Below are 15688 nucleotides of genomic sequence, written 5' to 3'. Positions count from 1 at the left end.
AGAATACCAATTAATGTACCCAATGCCACCACTCTTACTGGTAAGCGGCCCCAAACCAGAGGATTGCAAAAAGCATCAGCAACCTTAGAAACCCCAGGTGAGCGTTCCATGTGTCTCTTTAGGCTATGACTGTCTGAAGAACCTGGAAATTACTTAACAATGAAGGAGGTTTCTTCAGTGCCAGGCCTCTCATCCATTCCTGCCAGCAATTGGCAAGCAACAGGCTTGAGAATTACTGCCCAGGAAAGCTGCACTCAGGAGCAAGAGGCGCTACTCTGAGAGTGCAACTGAGGCACAGCTGAGTACAGCTGCAGTCCTGCTCTGCTGCCTCCAGTCACTGGCTCAAGCCCTCTGAGCTAGAGGAAACACCCTTGGTTATTTCAGTGCTTGGTTGACAATCTGCAACAGACTACAGCTGTATTAATTAAGTCAGAAGGTGCTCTCAAGATATAGTCAAAACTTGTACATTTTATTCCCAATTCACAGGGTTATTTGCACAGATGGAACACAAAACTCAAGAAGAAAGGATGTGTATGAATAAAACAGCATCTTTTGATCAAACACACTACAGGGTACATAGTCTTCCCTTCCTATAATAGTCTCATCAGTAAGAGCATCTGTAGACAATTATTATAGCAATGGACTACAAACTTTTTAAGCAAGTTACAAGATAAATGGAGAAAACCAGCAATTATTAATGGGTGATTATGTCCTAAAAATGTGTAAATTTATTCCTTTGTATTTCAAAAATGCTATCTGCAACATTCCTGCCAAAAATTACGTAGCAGTGCTGCAATGTGTATCAATCCAATTACCCTTCTCTGAACAGACTTCAAGCTGTTACCCCAGACTAAACAAGGAAAAAGAAAAAGCTCTTTCCAAGAGCAGAGCTCAAAATAACATTTAAATTGAAGATTTCCACTTTGAATAAAGCCATTATACTGTACATTTAAACATCTTTAGAAGACAGAAAGGATAACATTTAGCTTTCAGAGACCAGTCTATCATAGTCCCTAATTTAAACACCCAGCTACTTAACCACTAAATTTAAGATTTTTAATTATCAGTTGGGTGCGTGGACTTTTAGTGAAAAAGAAGTTCCAATAGAGCCTTCTATTACTGCTGAGATAAATCAATACGCTGCAGACACTTTGGAGCACAGCATTACTTTCAGCAGAATTTGTACATACTACTTCAATTCTACAAATTTTGCAGGAATGACAAAATCTAGTTTACCACAGAAAAACATAATTCCCACCATTCTTGAGACTCCAAAAGAAAGATGCCTATACATGATCTTTTGTAGCCTGCTTATGTTCTTGCATTCCAGCTGTGCATAACCTGCGGGTAGCTTGCACAAGACAGGCTACTGCTGTTTTAGAGCAGGCACAGGATACCTGCATCAAGGAAGGGAGATGTTATCTAGATGGGCTGTGGCTTGACTTGCGTGAATGCGTAAACATTCCCTGCCCTTTTGGCCACATCCTGCTAACTCGTCCCCAACTGAAAGGCCCACAGAACAGCTTCTTCACAATTTTTCCATGGGAGCAAGAACTAGGACAACATCTTTATTCATGCACTCTTGAAACATCGTGGGTTTGTGTTCGGCTTTTCTGGCTTGTTCATATACACAAGTCAAGTCAAAGTTTAGTCCTACCTCTGGGAGAGAAAGAAAGAACCATCAGAACTGTCAGATACTACATTATACTTGCAATGAATTGGATTTTTAAAACAAAAAATAAACTGTGCTATACACAAATGTTGAGGCACACAATATAAGGACATGCTGACACAATAGTTAAGGTATGTCACTGTTACTCTTCAGTCACAAATCAGAACCTCAGCCTGGACCACAAAGATGTTCTTCCTCCCCACCGATCCAGCTGCAGTTCTGGCTGGACTAACATGGGAACCCTGATTACAGCAACCCCCTGCAGGTTGCTGACTAAAGCATTACCACACACTCCCAAGAGATCGGTGGACCACTTCTAAGTGGAATTTTAGTTCCGAAGACTGTATTAATTCACAGAAGCCTAAAGAGTGTGGGTTTTCTGCTGTTACAAGACACTTCTATGCACAGCTACAAGAAAATCACAGCTCAGCTTCGGAAACGTAAGAGTGGGCTTACCAAAGCATTTAAGTGTTCCTCAGAATTGTTTTATTCAGTGGCTCAAGAAGGACTAGCTGTATGTACCACAGGTGCCAAGAGGCAACTCGAGTTCTAAATGTCAAAGTTTTACAACTTTGTAGAGAACCATTGCTGGCACTTTTTTAGGCAGCGTGTAAAATGATGAGCTGTTACTAGAAATTTGATTCTAAATGAATCTTCAATCATTGACTTCTAGTAATTCATAACCTGTCTGTTAACATCTGAATTATAACCATAGGGAAGTTCATCCAGCAATAATGGAAGTTAATGGAAAAAGAAACGTCAATATATTAGACTGAAACATTTGCTTGTTGTTCTTATTTTGTCTAACACCCCTTTAAAAATATGAAATATTTATTCAGACATCAAACAAATTCCTGACTTTACTGAAATACCATAGTAAGGATTTTACTCCGTAAGGGATGCACAGATCTATGCCTAACCATGCTCTGGAGTCAAATTCTAAAGCTACAATAATTCCAGTGGATCAGCATTTCCTTCATTTTTTTATTACAGCATGTTTGCTAAATTTACAGCAAGCAGAAAATAAGCTAGGTCTTTAGTTATTTTGATCAAAACATTGATGTTTTAAAGGTAGTACACAATATTTGTTAAAAAGAACATATAAAAATACCTTTTTAGAAGCCTCTATAAGAAAGGAAATACAAAGTTTAATCCCACAACTTTCCTCTGCTAGAGCTGCACACTACTGCTACAGTTTTAAATAGACTTTATGCTGTTTTTAAACTATACATCCAGGAAAGTCTACAAAATTAAAGGAACGTGCATATAAATGATTGCATAGCAGAACATGAACATTAACTGCAAACAGTAAAGAAAAAAGTTAGAAATACTATCAAACGTACAAAGGTTCCTAGAATCAATTCCCTAAGCACGTTCCACTGCTAATATTTAAAAGCCATCTGCATTTCTTCAAAGGCCCTGCTGAACACACTAGAACCAAACCCTAAAACATTTCTCTAAAAAGGAACTTTTTAAAATCAATGTCATTATATGCTACTACACAGACAGCACAGAACACTAGGTGTTTGATGCTGGCTTTTGAAGGTAAATAGAAAAAAATGCCAAAAGCCATTTTCATAACAAAATATCTTGCCTTCTAGAGAAATACTGGTAAGATTACACACTGGTTTTGTTATTTTTCACATTCAATTTACTAAATATACTGTATTAGTGAAACTAAATATCTAGAGATGCAGCTCTTGTTCATATCCAACCTTAAACACTTGTTCTTAAGTAAAACGAAACCTTGTAACCAGTCCACTAGTCGTTCTGAGGAAGAAGTGATTTAGACTTGCTCAACTAAATACTTTTTGATGTGTAAAAGCAAGCCTTTGTTACCCAAGAAGAGAGATGGCTACAGCTTCATACCTATGAATACACCAACTAACCACAGGAGTCATTGGCATAGAAGTTTAGTTCTTATATACTGTACACACACAACTTGAAACAATCTACTTGTATCTAACAGCAGGAAAACTAAGCAATTTCATGGTTAACTGCTCACTAAAATTTAGAATAGATACAAAAACTGCTTAAAATGTACACACAACCTAATATTTAGTTGCTCTGTCATTTGCTGAAATCTGAATTTAATTTTCCATTTCGAGGTGTTTTTCCCCCCTTACACGCTTAGCAGCCAGGCCCAAAGCAGTGAAGCCTCTATGCTGACAAGTCACAACACTGCACGCTCTCTGAACGAGCTTCCGAGACTAACTCTCTCCTTGTGTAGTCTATGCAACGTTAGTACCATCTCTCCAGATGGCAGGGTTGAAGAGAAATTTCAAAAATCTCTCTCCACAGAGCTCCATTTACCAACCTACTTGTGTCACTGGGCATGGAGAACACAGAAACCTGCCTTTGAACAATGGAAACATAAAATTACCAGTCTGCATTTCACAGCAGTCAGTGTTGCACTACAGCTGTCCAGTTTTCCATTTCACCACAAAGTTCAGCATTAAAGAACAAGTTAAACAGTTGGTTTAACTGTTCAGCACAACTGGTACCAATTTCTACGGGTAGGACATTTTCAATAGGACAATGTTGCAAATTACGATCAATCAAGTCATCACCAATATCTAAGCATTAAAAATGCAAATCTTTACAAAAATATACATAGAGACACCACAATCAATTCAGTAGCTGCCCATAACATGTAACCAGGACATTCTTTCTCTCTCTCTCTCTCTCTCCTTCTCTCTCTCCCCCTCTGTCTCAGTGGCTTCTCAACACTGTTTCAATTTTAACCATTGTCTGCTACAGGGAAAACTGACAAAAAGTTTTTTCTTGTTGTTGTTTTAGCACTGTTGCAACATTGTATTCCTGATAATTTAAGTAAACTGAACTGTGTGTAAATGAATCTTACATGCCTAAAACCAACATGGATACAGTTAGTGGCCACTGGACTTGGGACTAGTCCAAGACCTTGATCTGGATTTTGACCTAGATCTAGAATGTGATCTTGACTGTGATTTGGATCTAGCTGGTTCTTTTTTTCTCGACTCCTTTTCATATCTTGAGCTGGACTTATAGTGTGTTTTAGAATCTGTTTTAGAGGTGCCTCTAGATTTGGTGTGAGATGCAGACCTAGACCGTGATTTAGCCTTCATTTCTTTCTTGGGCTGTGACTTGGATCGTGATCTTGAATTGGACTTAGATCTTGAAAAAGATCGATTGCGGTGTTTGAACCTATCAGAATAAAGGGGAGAGAGGAGATTTGAATGTAAAAACACTATTCTTAGACATCTAGTACATTAAAAATTGTTTACCATTTTTTGCAGGAGAAACTTTTTTTAAACCTACAGTTAAAGGAATACAGTGCTCTAGTTTTCAATTTAAATGGTGTAAAAATTATTTTACCTATCATTGTCCGAATGGCTCCTGCTACGACGAGGTCTTCCAGTAGGTCTACTGCTAGAAAGGTATATCAGAAAAAGTAAACGGTGACAAATACCTATGTATGTATGCATGCAAGTGATTAATATATATTTTTTGAAATGTGCATTTGCTTTTAGTTATTCTTCAATGAAGCAGAAAATAATTTCATTCAATTATTCTGATTTGATGTAGCATGCAAGTGTGCAACTCCCACAAGCAATTTACAAAGGGAATACAGAAAAAGAATATTAAAATTTTAATGACTATTTAATATAATATTCAGTGTGTTGGTTCTCCTCCAACAGACTGCCGTGTAGTTGAAGCTGAACACACACTGCACTTACTTTCTGGGACTATATGATCTTCTATAGCTGTAATCAAAAGAACGACTCCTAGATCGTCTCCTTTCGTAACTCCGACTTCTGGATCGCCTGTATCTGTCATAGTCATCGTAACGAGAAGAACTGTACAGATTTCTCCCTTCCTTGGCTTTCATTTGATTTGGTGCTGTAAAAAATAGCAATATTTAAAGTTTCAAGTTATAGTACCCTGTTTTCCCTTGAACGACAGTACTAATGCTATTCATATACACTTTATGTTTAGTAAAAATCCTCATTCACGTCTCTAGAAAAGATGATTGTAAAAGGAACAGGAAAAAACAGATGAGAATGCTGTACAGCACTTGGATTTTGCTGCTTTAAATGCTGCAGCTTTGTGAGTATTATCAACCTAAGAGGGGAAAAACAAACAAAAAAACACAAAACATCCACCGAACTCAAACCAGAACAAAACCCAGCAAAAGCAGCAAGAGAGCAGTGCTCCACACTGCCAGAACACAGACTTGACTGAAGTGATTTGAGGCCACCTGACAAACCAAACCCACGACTGAAACATTCTAGCATTCCTGAATTTCCTTAAGTGGCAGCTACCAGTGAGTTAAACGCCCGTTTTTTTGACTACACAGTGCCATGCATTACACTTGACCCAGCCTTCTTTAATTATTGAAAGCCAACTTATACCGAGGCAGCAATCGATGCCACACAAAGGAGCTGGATTCTAAAAGTAGCCCTCTTCCCTATACAACACTGCACATTCACTCTGTAGCTTGAATATTAAAATAATCAGAATTAATTAAATTAGAAGTCTTCTATTTTCTCAAAGCAGCACAGCTTTTCTTTTGTCTGTATTAAATCTGATTTTCATTCAATTGCAAAAGCCACAGTCAATGTATTTTAAATACATCATGCTATAATAAACATTACCTGCCCTATCAGCTAAAGTTTTTATGTTTGAACTGTTCCAGTTGACAACAGGAAAGTAGATTTAATTATTTTTTTGTTTAGAAACTTAAAAGAAATCCCAGTGTTTACATATAGGACAGAAGTTTCTTCTTCAGAGCATGATTTCCACTGAGTTCAATAAAAGTTGAAATGGTACGTTCAAGGACTACCTTGACAGTTTTAACTGAAAGATCTTTATGGCACTCTTATTCCTGAGCTGAACATGAATATTACAGTCCTGTTTTAGACCAACAGGTATCTGTTATATAAAAAACAAACACGCTTTTGGTAAATATATGTATCTATCTCTATATTAAGAATACATACATGAATAACAGATAAAAGATGTAAACTGCCTTTACAATTAACTTCAGAAAATAAGACTTCTCTTCCAAGTTGAAATGAGATACCTTGTCTTTTTTTTTTTTTTTTTTTTTTTTTAAAATATCCTGAAGCCAAATGAAAATGAAGACATTACCTCAATCCTGGAAACTGGACTGCACTGGGAAACGTCAAAGAATCACGAACACACTTCAACACAATATAAACATCACAACACATTACAATTGAGCTACTCATTTTGACAGGGAGTTTTTGACAGCGTGTTCCTGCAAAATAGCTTGACAAAGCTGCACAGAGAGTTAAGTATCTTCAGCTAGCAAGAATCATACTGCGTTGACTGCTGTACTTAGTTATCTGTTTTTAATTAAAACGAAAGACGTTAATAAGGTCCTTTTAAATCCAAACCATCTTATGATTCTATAACAGTTATTGGATAAAAAGCAAAACCATCTACACACTATTTATATGCAAGTAGAAACTTTTCCCAGCAATTACTAACACGTGTAATGTCATCTGGCACTAAACACATCCTGATGAAATACGCACGAGGAGGCACTTACTCTTCCGATCACCCTGCGCAAACTGGATTTCTATCTGTCGACCACAAATCCACTTTCGGTCCAAATTATGAAGAGCATCTTCTGCATCGCGGACATCTTCAAATGTGGTGAGTGTTAAGGTACTTGGGAATTTGAGTAGTTTACAGATTTGGTATTCAAAAAAAAGTCAGATATCTTCTAGTTTTGCAGCCCATTATTTCTGGCTATTTTGTTCATACTAGCCCACACTGTAGCAATTTTTAAATTAGCCACCAATGATTGAGAACTACAATAAAAAAACCCCTCACAATATGGCCATGGACTTATCCATCAGCAAGCAATTGCTATGCAATATCCACATGTAAGGAAGAAAGAGAATCCTTCCCAAGATACATTATTTGTTAATGGTTATTCAGTTCTCTGTACTACATCCACTTTATGGAAGAAAATAGTTCTGAAATTGGTAGGCATGCTAACAGGAAGCAAATCGATACATGTCTATTCATTTTAGAATTGTGAGGAAGCTTTTCTTTTTAGCCACCAGTTGATTTTTAGGTTCAAGTTACATAATACCAAGGACATATATACAGACTTCCAGCAGCTTGAGATAAAAGCATGTAACAGAACTACCAACTGCTCTACCAATCAGGCCCAAAGCTCAGTAACACGATCATTACTAATTTTGGTCTGTGCGATTGATCACTACTTCAATTCACACAACTTCTAGCAATGTGGTCTGGAAGAATGAATTGCCTTCCTCCTGATAGCCACTCCGCTCATGATCAGCATCATCTGTGCAGAACACAAACTGTAGGAACACGCATCTGGATAAACCAAAACGAACGCATTTTCAGTCAAGACCACAGTTACAACAGTACCCACCAGAGAAATATTACAGGTTTTGTCAACGGACTAAACCAGAATCATTCAAATTACTGCTTACGTGACAAACAGAAGAAAAACTGTTATTCTGTAGGATACATCAGGTATGACTCCTTTAATCTTGGCCACCATTCAACTTCATCTTGACCTTTAACTCTTTAAGGGCTTGTCAGAAGGACTTGTCATGAGATGCTTGGCCAAAAATGACAGATGGCTTTATCTTTAACTTTGAAAAACAACCTTTTCCCCCTTTTGCAGATAAAGCGAAGCTTTGTCTCCCATTATGGCTTGTCCTTCTTCCAGCTTTTCTGTATTTTTTCTTTTCCCAAACTGTCCCTTCTCTTCAAGCCTGATCCTTAAGAGGTCTTTGGCTTGTCTACTTGCCTCAATTGTTGAACTCTACTCTAAAGGTTCTTTCATGCTTTCTCTTTGGGGTCGCCATTACTGTACAGCTTTACACTCTGAGGCAACAACAGAGGACAGCAAATTAGGGGACAATATTAAAGAAAGAAGTTCACCTCATTTTTTATACAATCTGCTTTTGATTGATTGCAGTTCCCATTTGTTAAATTAACAACGAATACTAGCCACAGTTTGCTACGCACAAGTTTACTTACATAGCAGTTATAATAAAAACTTGGTAGACAATTCTGAATCAGCGATAAATTTTCATTTAAATCACATCATATCAATTTCAGAGACATAAGCAAGCTTTTATATTACTGGACTTGATTTAAGTTTTGCAAAAAGGCAAAGCAAATGGCAGATAAGTTAATCTTCAAAAATAATGAGACACCACAACAGAAGACACTTATCAGATACAACACAGAAGTAAACTGCTTTTTCATTTAGATTTGTTACCTCTTACACAAACTTGAATTTCAAACTTCAACACCCCTCACTAATCAGCCATCTGAAGAAAGGATATTGAACATAAGCAAATCCTCTGGGACGACGAGTGTAGAAGTCAAGTGGAACGTATACATCAACTATAGGCCCGTAACGACCAAACTCACGGCGCAAGTCTTCAGACCTAGAATATCACAAATATCTCATGTCTTCTCACTATTAAAGGTGTTAAGAAACATCTGCTAAGTAAATTAAAAAAAAAATAAAAATCTACCCCCAGTACGACCACCCATCTTTTTGCAAGCTCCTGGTACAGAACGCATGTAAAAATATATTCGGGGGGGGGAAGCGTTTTAGTCATTCGTTGTTAAGCAACACACCGGGCTTTCCTAAGACACTGTCAAGCCTCAGGATGCTTGAGGTGACCCTGGTATTTTCAGTCCTGTGTTCAGCATAACTCAGTAATCGAAGTGCAAACTGAGATGAGAAGTGACAGGCATTAGCAAGTTCAGTGCAAAGATGGGCAGAAAGTCCAAAGAAGGATCTAAGAGTTAAGCATGGCATAACCTATTAACGTGGATTTTACAGCACGTAAACATTACTTGTACCATCCAAAGAAAAAGCTTAATAATAGTTCAGTGGCACGAAATAATTTCCATAGGATTATCAATACTCACAACCACTTCAAACAGAACAGAACCGAGTGAGCAACCACTCATGCCCTCAGGTCAGCTGTTCCGAAGATGTGGCTTTAGAGAGTGGAGTGCAAAACCCTTCCCCAGATCCGTAACTGCACTTGGAATAACTCCCGTCTCTTCACTGGGAAGGTTTCTTAGTTACTTCAGCTTCTTTACATATCTATTCCCGTGCCATTTTAGGACAATAACCCATATGAGGGAGACTGATGCATTATGTTATTTATGTGACAGGGAAGAGTTACTGATGTTTCTCATCCGTTAGGAAAAAATCCATGCTGTTCATAGTCACTGACTGCAGAAGGCAACTGAAACAACCAGCTTCAGAATCCCCCAACGAGACCATCTCTAAAAAGAACGCACCATTTCACTGAAGCTTAAAGCCTGAATGGGAGGCACGCTGTTTTTAAAAAAAGTTTGAAAGTCTTCTTCCCTGACTCTGCCCGTAAGGAAAAGTTCTCCTGGCACTGAACGAGAACTGACCCAAGAAATACCACTCTTAACTTGAGGCTATTTATATTTTTAATCATTATATGGTTCCTAGTTCTTTCCATTATGCCTTCGCTGTTGTTATTTGCCGAACACCTTTGGTGCAAGCGGCAGGTTTAAGAACTGGGGCTCTCATGGTAAGCACCGCGGCCCCGCAGGACCCTCCGCAGCAGCTCCAACTCGTGCGCCCGCTCCGGACCGCGGCGCTCTGGGGATGCCCCACGGGCGGTAACAAACGCGGAGGGGAGCCGATAAACTGCAGGGGCGAACAGAGAGGCCCAGCAGCGTACCGGGAACAGCCGAGCACCGAACCCGGCAGTGCGGGCTCTTTGACTGTCCCGATTCGTTACAAGTCCCCGCCCCGAGCCGCGAGCCGGGGCAGGGGGCGGGCGGCGAGCGGCGCCCACGGCCGCGGGAACGGCGGCGGCCACGCGGCCACCCGGGGCCACCCGCCCGGCCTCCCCCCCCCCCCCGCCGGGGGCTCGCTCCCAGCTTTGTTCGCGGGGGCCGAGCACGGAGCGCGGCGGGCGGGGGCCGCGGGTCCCGTCCCCTCCCCGCCCCCCCTCTCCCCTCACATCCCGCCCCGCGGCCTAGCCCGCCCGCCGCAGCCCGCGCGGCCCCGCGCCCGCCCCCCCCTCACCGGGTGTCGTCGGCCACGTTCCGCACGAAGAGCGAGGTGTTGGGGGGCCGCAGGTAGCGCGACATGGCGGCGGCGGCGCGGCGGGGGGGGGCGGCGAGCGGCAGGGCCCGGGCGCTGCGGGGAGCCGAGCGGCTGAGGCGACCCCTGCGAGCTGCACGCAGCGCCGCCGCCGCCCGCCCGCCCGCCTCTCGCGAGACTTCCCGCGGGGCTTCCGGCGAGAGCTCGGCGCGAGGCGCGGCGCGCGAGGGAAGGGGCCGCCGGCGCCAAAAGCGGCCCCGCCCGCACTGCGCATGCCGCCTGGGGCCGCCGGGCGCCCGCGCGCACGCGCGGAACGGCCAGAGCGGGAGCGGCCCCGCCCGCCCCGCGCATGCGCCTCGCTCCGCCCCGGCGGCGGCTGGCTTTTCCCGCCCAAACGGGGGGAAGCGCGCGCGCGGCCCTGCTGGCGGCGGCGGGGCGGGGGCTGCGGCCCCGCCCCTACGAGACGACCACGCCCCCATGACTTGGCCCCACCCCCACGACTTGGCCCCGCCCCCATGGGATGGCCCCGCCCCGCCCTGAGGGGCGGCCCCACCCCCCGCGGCCCGCCTGTGTTTGGGCTGAGATTCGGGGATTTTGGGGCTGTGTTGTCAAAATGTGCCCCTGCCCCTGCGCACGGAGCGCCTCGGCTTTGTTTACCCCTCTGTGCGCTGCCGCAGCCCCTCCCTCACAGCCGTGACACACTGAGCCCTCACTGCGCCCCTGTCCCTGTCCCCACACGGTGTAAACACGGCAACGGGAACTGAACCCTTTTACTCAGTGCCTGAGGAGGGAAGACACGTTCATCTCCCCGCTGCCCTCACCCCCAGCAGGGCGCTGACGGAGGGGCTGGGGGCTCGTGGCAGGACGGGGGGGGGTTGGTGAGGACGGGCCGGCCGCAGCACAATGTGCAGATAGCAAAGAGCAGGCCTTACGGAAAGGGCACTTTATTTTGGGTAGGGAGAGGTGTCACGAGGAAGGTGATCGGCGATTAAACTCTCTTGCTTCTTCTGACGAGCGTTACTCCACCAACAGTTATAGTCTGTAGGGGACAAACACAACTTGCTTTTCATTTGGGCTTTAGGATGCCTATTTATAGCTACGTGACTAGAAGTTTCTGTATTTCATTTATAAATCCATCTTATTCCACAAGAATATTCCACAGAGCCTAGCAGAAGTCTCAGTGCCTGCCTATAAGTACAGGTATAACAAAGTATATAGTATATAGTGCAGGAAAGACAGGCTTCCCATAACAGAAATCCACCATCCCAGTGATGTGTTATTTTGCCACGTGTTTTGCTTAGTTTTAGAAAAGTAGTCTGAAACACTCAAATCGATCTTAGGAAGTTGCATGTCCAAAAGACATAACCTTCATGTAGTCAGCTCGCATGCTGGTAGTAGTCTTCTCTAAAAAGGTCTGCTTGGGTAATGTGATGAGCTTAACTCTATAGAGAAAAGCTCTTTGTCAGTGATAAATCATCTAGAACTTACTAAAGGACTTTGAAGAAATGTCAGTGGACCAGCTGTATTGTCATCTACAGGAATTTATAAGGAGTCTTTCTACCTAATGCTCCCGAGCTAAAGCCTTTCACTCTCCAGTGCTTAGAATTGTTCCCAGGATAATAGTTCTCAAAAGCATCTGCAAGGAATTCTGCAAGTAATAAAGCAGTTCGGGGGCCAGCATTTTTTTTTTTAAATGTGTTGAGCCCACGCTTAAGAGCTAATCAACACAGAATGTTTTCCCTTCAGCATTCCTTTAATGCACCGCTATTTTCTAACACTTACCTCCACCATTTCATTTCCTTTAACTTCTTGCTCATGAGAGAATTTATCTGATTTGCACACAAGCTTCCCATTTACTAGGTTCACCGTGCACTGTTGAAGCAGATAGAAAACATAAAAAATTGAAGATTTAGTGAAATTCAATTAGACATAGATAGGAAATCAATGCAGATGATACCGATGCTTCATAATTACATCTGCTAATTTAAGCAGGAGATCGCAGTATTTTAATAAGAGTTTTAAAAGAAACATTTCTGTTTGTTGAAATGATAGATGTATGCATGTTTTTTTTTGGTAATGGAAGTGATACAAACAGGCTTCACTCATGCACAGAAAGTGAAGTATAAAGATGAATAGAGATGCACTTGTTCCTGAAATTTGTTACCTTTAGCTTTTTGCCATCCATAGTAGTAATGTCAGCTTCTTTTCCAAGTGTAAATGAGTTAGTTACAGATTGCTTGGGTGTTTTTGACGTCACCACAAAGTCGTCTCCTTTTTGCTGTATTTCAACAACAGGCTTAATATCTCTAGCGACTTTGATAATATCTTCTGACAGTGCTGTGAAAAAAGGTAAAAAAATTACTTTTTCTGTTATGACGTAGTGCATCAATATGAAATAGCCAATTCTTTTCTCTGATCAAGGTGCAGAAGGTGCAAACCAATGACAGAAAATGATGTCCAAGGTAAAAGGCAAATCCTGTTTTGGATTCCTCACTTCTCGATGGACATGCTGTTCCATTCCATCTACTCTGTGCAGATTTAGATACTGTAGTGATTAATACTGTGTGACAATGTTTTGTTTCTTTCAGGAATGGCTCCTCACAGCGTGACATTTCTCTGTGACTAACACTATGTGTGTTATTCAGTTTCCCTCATCTCTTTCCAGGGACGCTGGAGATGACGGTTATCTGTCTGGCTGGAGCTGCAACAGTGCAGGTACCTCAAACTACCTTAACAGGGTGTCTCTAGCATGACTTGAAGGTGTCATCTTTAGCAGAAAAAAATGCTGTAGGCATCACACTGCAGAGCTAGGCTTGTCAACTGTATCTGAGTTTTTTCTACTGAACATCTCTTACTTTTAAAAACATGTGAATCTTTTTGCCAAGACTGTCAAGAGGATAAGCGCATTTTTATTAATGCTGGCACCTATGAAATCATAACTACGAAGTCAATTCTTTCTAGATTATGAAACAGCTATCACATACATTAATCAGTAATGCTAGGGAAAGCGCCCCCTCTACTAAAGCACATTGGAAATCTGTATGTCATTGACAAATTGATTCTAGTTAAATGTATTTGTAAAATTATGTGTTAACCAAAATAAGTCTTTTTCTGATATACCTCTTTTTTAATGAGGGACTGGTGTTAAGATTGCTTCTTTTCATTTTCAAATCAAATAGACTTACCTGATAGGGAGTAGTTTGTAGTTTGCCACACAAACAAAAGAAAAAAAAAAAAAACAAGCACATAGAAATACTGTAATAAAAGATGCCATGCAAAACATGTGTTGCAAATCAAGGAAATTGTTTCAGAAGTAACTTGACACTTACCAAGAGCTTTCAGAAACTCTTCATAGTTCTCTTGTGCATAGACCTGCCAGGTTCCACTGAATGCCATTGTGGAAGGTACAACGCAGTGTGGGGGCAGTGATGCTAGCAGGAAAATGAGGGCTTCCCCTGGTCACTCAGATGCTATTTATGGAAAGGGTAAGGCCAGCCCAAACTGTGAGATGATCAGCTAATTATTAACAGTGAAGTAACAATTATTAATCGTTTATTTGTTCTTAATGATCATAACCTCTAGTTCATTCTGCTTTCTACAAAGTTCTACCTTGACCGACCCTTCTGGGATGTACTGTTTATTGTGGGTCACTGAACTCAGGTAATTATTCATAATTGTTGTATAGTGTTACATCGATTAATTTGTTTTCTTTTTGTTCACAGCTTCTAAATTAAATGCATTTTCTGTGGTTTAGATAGAATTCTTCAGATAAAATGGCATAATGTAAAATAGATGTGAGGTAACTACTGTCGTAGGGTAGGAACCTCCTAATCATCACAATATTCTGTACTACAGGCACTTGGAACTTACAAGGTGGGAATAAAACCCACAACTATTTATTCCAAAATTATGGTCCTCCAATCACTGGATGGCAGGGAGTCTCGTTGGGGTGGGACAGTCAGTTATGACTTTGTCCAGTAGATGTCAGTAACGTGCATCTAAATCTGTATTAAATGTAGTTTTTTTTTTTTTTTTTTTAATAGTCATTGCATACATAGAAAATTAAAGGTAAAATAAAATATGGAACATTGCTTAGAGACTGAAATTAAAGGAGTAAATGGAATGTGTTACTTTTCTTCTCACCAACTGCACCAAGAATTCTTCAGTCATTATAGACAGTGAGTGATATTCCTTGCTGTCTGTGCAAGAATGGTTGTTGATTTTGGAAGGCATTCACTAGATTGTGTGTCTTGCAATTATATTGCTTAATTCAAATAGAGCCTATATCCCAGGGGTAGCTGACCTTTCTAAGTTAACTTTTGTTACTCTATATGGGTCAGTAATAAGAATTCAAATAAGAATTCAGACACGAAGAGCCAGTTGCCCTTAGTGTAGGAAATGGTTATGTTCAAGCCTATTTTACTTCTAATTCTGATTAGCAGACAGCATCTGAGGCTCTAAGAAAACTTGTGCTCTAATTCTGATCTATTTGCTGAATAAATGACTGTAGCTGTATGGCTCTGTCAGGAATACAGTCAGTCTTTCTCTCTCCCAGACATGGTTTTACTGGTAGGAGCTGGGAGTGTAGATATTGCTTTAGAGCATTTGAGAGCCCACACTTTCTTCTGCATTCGTAACAGTCCAACATAACTAATAAACATAAAAATGTTTAATTCTAAAGAATATAGGCGTGCTGGAGGATGGAAGGATCTGGGTCCAACTTTGTGGACTTTCACTCAGTCCTCTTGTGTAAGCGTATTGCTGCGTGTCAGTGCGGAGAGAAGCTGAACGTGTTCCTCCGTGAAGCACCAGGCCTTGTTTCCTTCCCGTATGGCTTAAGTCTGTGAAGGCGAATACTTCAAGACTTTCACACAGTACTTATGAAAATTCTTCACTTTTAACTCATT

At 41.4% G+C, this 15688-nt stretch overlaps 2 protein-coding genes across 7 annotated transcripts; both read right to left on the bottom strand.

Moving 5' to 3' along the window:
* Positions 1-448: 448 nt before the first annotated feature.
* SRSF10 (serine and arginine rich splicing factor 10) lies at positions 449-11043 on the bottom strand. 6 transcript variants are annotated; one of them, XM_038167185.2, is made up of 7 exons: positions 10764-11037; positions 9019-9123; positions 7230-7333; positions 5392-5554; positions 5030-5083; positions 4757-4858; positions 449-1659 (listed from the first exon to the last, which is right to left on the bottom strand). In XM_038167185.2, exons 1-7 carry the CDS (start codon positions 10826-10828, stop codon positions 1641-1643), a joined length of 612 nt encoding a protein of 203 aa, XP_038023113.1. In that variant the 5' UTR covers positions 10829-11037; the 3' UTR covers positions 449-1640. The 6 variants fall into 6 exon arrangements, with proteins under 6 accessions (XP_038023113.1, XP_038023115.1, XP_038023114.1 ...); XM_038167187.2 differs by lacking the exon at positions 4757-4858 and having other exon boundaries at positions 5030-5080; positions 10764-11034; XM_038167186.2 differs by lacking the exon at positions 4757-4858 and having other exon boundaries at positions 10764-11030.
* A 666-nt stretch (positions 11044-11709) lies between these two features.
* LOC101793493 (fatty acid-binding protein, liver) lies at positions 11710-14228 on the bottom strand. The gene is given in 4 exon segments (NM_001310410.1): positions 11710-11820; positions 12564-12653; positions 12946-13118; positions 14111-14228. Coding segments are annotated over 4 exon segments (381 nt in total). The 5' UTR covers positions 14178-14228; the 3' UTR covers positions 11710-11769.
* Between the last annotated feature and the right edge of the window lie 1460 nt (positions 14229-15688).

This window comes from Anas platyrhynchos, chromosome 24, assembly GCF_047663525.1.
Source record: "Anas platyrhynchos isolate ZD024472 breed Pekin duck chromosome 24, IASCAAS_PekinDuck_T2T, whole genome shotgun sequence".
Lineage (NCBI taxonomy): Eukaryota > Metazoa > Chordata > Aves > Anseriformes > Anatidae > Anas > Anas platyrhynchos.
The sequence above is the reverse complement of the archived record's forward strand: the minus strand, read 5'-3'. Positions and strand labels throughout refer to the sequence as shown.

What these genes read in the sequence shown, in the direction of transcription:
- SRSF10 (XM_038167183.2), bottom strand. Translation starts at nt 10,828, where the DNA reads ATGTCGCGCTACCTGCGGCCCCCCAACACCTCGCTCTTCGTGCGGAAC. An exon ending in AGAGGATTTGCTTATGTTCA is followed by an intron (nt 7,334 to 9,018) that starts ATATCCTTTCTT and finishes AACACTCACCAC; the next exon opens with ATTTGAAGATGTCCGCGATG. An exon ending in AGCCATTCGGACAATGATAG is followed by an intron (nt 4,859 to 5,029) that starts GTAAAATAATTT and finishes TTATTCTGATAG; the next exon opens with GTTCAAACACCGCAATCGAT.